Genomic DNA, 4638 nt, shown 5'->3' with positions numbered 1-4638 from the left:
GTGCTGAAAATCCCAGTAAATACTCAGACCAGCCCGTCTGGCACCAACAACCATGCCACGTTCAAAGTCACTTCAATCACCTTTCTTCATCCGTTTGAACTTCAGCAGCCAGTGAGTGTAAATATAAATTTATTGAACAAACTCTCATGAAAAACATCTGTTAAAAAACACTAATGTAAATGTAATGTAAAAACACAATGTAGCTTTACCAGGATAAAAACAGAGTGCCCCTGACGTGTCATCCTTTCATCCTGAGGGTGATCACCGTAAGATCTCTGTTCATCCCAGACACGTTCTGATACATGGGACTCTGCTGCGGTCCATCAAACAGAACATCAATAAAACACCTGCTGACTGAATCAGACTTAGTGAGATTGATAAAATTTATTTCATTTGAAAAGAAAACATATTCACTACATCAGCACTACCTCACAATCTGATAAATATTTGTCTGACTTCCTGTAATATTCGAGGAACTCTGAACACCGTTGATTGCAGTATTCTTGTAACACAGTTTCATCCACATTCAGTAAGTGAGGTGAAATTCATCTTAAATAACCCAGCCTGATACAGTCTATAAAAGTTAATACTAAATACGTGGTGTGTTCTGCGCATAGCAGTAATTAACGACAACATGTTCTTAATCCTTGTGATGAAATGTCTTTTCCAGTTTGTGTTCATCAGTGAAGTGAAGCTACGAGGATGCTTTACATGCTCAGCTGTGCTCGTAGATCATCTCATCTTCAGTTTATATAAAGCACGCAGATACCAAAATGTCTTGGTCCTGTAAGTTATCATGAAGCTACTGTCCATTGAGGTTGTTTACTTAATAACAGTCCGGTGATGTCTTTAGTTTTTACTCTCCTAAATTAAACTCAGATGCCTGTAGAGCTCAGTATGGTTTATACACTCTGATGTTTGTATCTACACAACAGTTAAAAATATCATCCACGCCTCTTTCCTGCTTCAATCAGCCATAACGTACAGTTTGTCGTTACAACACACACACTCGTGCTCTTAGTGTAGAAAGGTGTGTGAATGTGTGCTGGGTGTTAATTCAAGTTGCTGAGTTGCTGTGATTTCTCTCAGAGACAACACCTCAGCAGGTTTCTGAATCGTATCCACATCAGAGCTCAGCTGCAGCCACTCCTGCCCTCTTTGGTCGTCCTCTTGCTGTTTGATAGGTTTCTGTTGTAGGTCCTCTGTGACAGGTTCCTGAGTTCTTCAGGTGTTCGTCTATAAGATGAGTCTCTGACCGAGGATCTTGCGGTTGATCTCAGCCAAGGCCACGGAAAACACGAAGGCCTTCTCATCCGACAGACCGGCGTAGATATCCACCTCCTTCTCTTGTTTCTCTGTCGACACAATAAAACAGTCAGTCACAGAAAACTCATTTTGGCGATATAGTGTTAAACTATGGTCGTTCCCATAATTTGAATTTAACAGGATGAACCCACTCCCTATGTAGATATAAATGCCTCATTCTAAAGTAACGAACACACAGTGACTCTTATTTGCAGGTGATTACACACTAAATAAACATCCTTATTATATTCTACTTCTGCCAATTTATCCCCCCAAATCCTACACACTGGACCTTTAATGAAGATAATGTCAGGTGCAGTGTGCGTGTCCAGGGGGATCAGAGGGAGAGACATGAGGCAAAGACACAGCGAGAGGTGAAAGGGACAGCAGCATGCAGGTATTCTCAACCTGGGTTTTATTGCAGGCCGTGTTGGGTCAATTTCCAGTTTAGCCGGTCTGGTCTGGTTTAAGAGCTTAAACTGGTTTGATTTTATGCAACCTGGAAGGACCTGCGTTCATCTTTACGACACATTATGGCAAATTAAAAAGTGGCCTACATCAGCAACTTGTGCTGATGGCGTCACAGCGCTCAATCCCATTTGTATATTGCATACGTTATAAGCAGTACCACGATGACAAATACAACACATAGTAATCAACATAAACTTATATTTACATGTAGCATGTGGCGTGATAGTAGTCAGACACTCAGCACTCCTGCTGTGTCTCCAAACTGGAGGCGTGGCGACATATCTACTGCAGGTAACACACTGACGATAGATGAGTACGTCACACAGCATCACTTCAAAAGATCTGAACTATCCCTTTAAAGACGGACCTCACAAGAGAGTCCTGTGAAATCAAACTGTAGATAGTATTTTCTTCTTTTACCTTTTTCCTCTTCCTGTTTCTTCAGTCCCACAGTTTTTGGTCTGCCCCGCCCCCTCCGGATGGGATCTGATTGGCTGTTGGCCCGGGATCTTCTCCTGTTCTCCATGTCATTGGTTAAGGAAGAGTCTATCCTCTCTCTGCGAATACGCTCCGTCCTCCTCCGCTTAAAGTCCAGTTTGTCTGAGGCAGAAAACACGGATAATAAAAAACAGATCACTGTAATTTGTGGGTTAGACTGGAGCCAGGCTGCCAGCTTTGGGTTGTTCCTTTAAAACAATAAAAATAAATAAAAATAAAAATAAATAAATAAATTAAATTAATAATTAAATATATCCATAAATAAATTTAAACAATTCTATATAATTTTTTAATTTAAATTATATATATATATATATATATATATTTTCATATATATAAAAGAAAAATAATGAAAGAGAAAAACAATAGTAAAAATAAAACCACGTAAATAATAATAATAATAATAATAATGATAATAACATAAATACATTTTAAAATATATATTTAAATACACACATATAAATAAAGAGAGAGAGAGAGAGAGAGAGATGGAGAAAAATATGCATAGACAGACTGATGGACTTCACAAAATAAATAACAGCACTGAAAGATGTTATAGAATTACTATTACCTTCTTAACAAATGTTTAGAGGAATCAAGCAAACATTAAACACAAAAGTCAAACTACACTTCCAGGCATAATTTATTAGTTAATATAAAATCTGAATTTTACCTGCTATGGCTGGAGAGGAGCGCTCATTTAATTTGGCGTTCAGGAGTTTCCTGCTAATAAACACGTAACCACACGGGCAGGATTTACACGCTACTGGAATCTGGAGAGAAACAGGAAACATACAGAAGTTATATTACTGATATTCTGATGAGGCTTTGTCTGTTGGGGGAGTGAAAATATTAGCTTTGACCAAAGGCCTGTTTTCACACCTGATGCCTGTCATACCAGAGTACACATGAGCCATACTCAAGACTCAACTCAACTTTATTTATATAGCACTTTACACACAACACTGTTGATCCAAAGTGCTCAACATCATACACACGAGGAAAACAAAAAAGCAAAATAAGAGAACAAACAAGAGAAAATAATATTACAATCAAAGATAATTGTGCAATTAAAATAAGGTGCAATAAAAACCTGATAAGGACATTAGATCAAAGACCATCTTTTCAGGTGGTACTGTACAAAGAAGGGTGATCAGAGGCCACGTGCGGTACACAGTGTTCACACTTATCAAACAAACTGGACTTTGTGAGTGTACTTGGATTCGGGCCTGGGTCCCTGATGTGAGAGCTCCCTGATATTAAGTCAATTTGGATTTTTGGAAAACACTTTAATTTTATCCCAGTGATTGGCCTGACGCTGTATCCAACGTCACGATACAATTTTGACCAATTACTGGTATCTAACTTTAACAAGTTTTAATCAAGTAGCACCTCTGAGGCTGAAGACAGGAGGACACAACCCCCATGTTACAACTTCACAAGAGAAATAAACATGTTTACAGCCTGGTGCAAAAATGTTTTTGGTCTCTAAAGCTAATTTCAACAGAAATGACAAAAAATGTAATAAATCTTAATTTATTTCTCAGCAATACTCCGCATATCACAAAATGTTTGGAGTCGTAATAAAAGTGTATCATGACTTTAGTGTTATGACCCTCAGTCCACACTTTAGTTTGGTAAATCAGGAAGTGATGCTGCAGTAATGTTGTCGAAGGAAAGCAGAAACAAACCTCAGTGAGCAGAAATGAATAAAGAAAGGTGTCTTTTAAACGGCAACTTCAGCTTAGCAACTCTGTCAGATGGTATTCGAGACAAGACTCAAGTTATCTGCATTTACTGTTGATGTGAACTGAGTTACCACCTGTGTACATCAAGCTGCTTATAAAAACAGGGGAGGTTTAGTTAAAGAGGCAACAGATAGCATCTCTTCCTAAATATATCGTTATGAAAATAATGTGGGTTGCACAGGGTAGTGGCCACAGTAAAATCAGACTATCAGTGTTTACATATGTTACTTAGTGGCTGTGCAATAAGCTTCTGCCACCGGTGCCGAAATTTCGCGGGAAAAATCTGCTTTACGGCGCGCCATGTGTTGAGAAATTGGTCGGTCAGCCAATCATGGACTGGAGCTGGTCCTTATGAGGAGCTGGGCATGAGATAGTTGAGTCACGAGCACAATGGCAGACGGACAAAGTTTGGAGACAAGTGAAAAACGGCCTAGCAAAAGAAAAGGAGCTCCTGTGTGTGAGGAGGCAAAGAAGAGCAAAAAGGAGAGTGATAAAAGAAGAGGAAAAACAAGAGTAAACCTCAGTCAGGCCTTCAAGAGATGGAGGGAGCTCCGTGACCAAAGAGGCTTCAACACCCATGTCCAGCTAGCTTTCTTTCTAATGGATCAGTAAGTAA

General features: G+C 39.1%; 1 protein-coding gene across 1 annotated transcript in view; it reads right to left on the bottom strand.

Moving 5' to 3' along the window:
- Positions 1-369: 369 nt before the first annotated feature.
- The window catches only part of c1h16orf87 (chromosome 1 C16orf87 homolog), a 6947-nt gene continuing 2678 nt past the window's right edge, over positions 370-4638 (bottom strand). Inside the window, exons 2-4 of the mRNA XM_050052223.1 lie at positions 2948-3047; positions 2197-2376; positions 370-1355 (exon numbers count right to left, since the gene is read on the bottom strand). Of these exons, the coding sequence (XP_049908180.1) occupies positions 1237-1355; positions 2197-2376; positions 2948-3047 (399 nt within the window). The 3' untranslated portion in view covers positions 370-1236. The remainder of the gene's footprint in view (positions 1356-2196; positions 2377-2947; positions 3048-4638) is intronic.

This window comes from Epinephelus moara, chromosome 1 (assembly GCF_006386435.1).
Source record: "Epinephelus moara isolate mb chromosome 1, YSFRI_EMoa_1.0, whole genome shotgun sequence".
Lineage (NCBI taxonomy): Eukaryota > Metazoa > Chordata > Actinopteri > Perciformes > Serranidae > Epinephelus > Epinephelus moara.
Note: the sequence above shows the minus strand (reverse complement) of the source record. Positions and strands in the feature narration are given on the sequence as shown.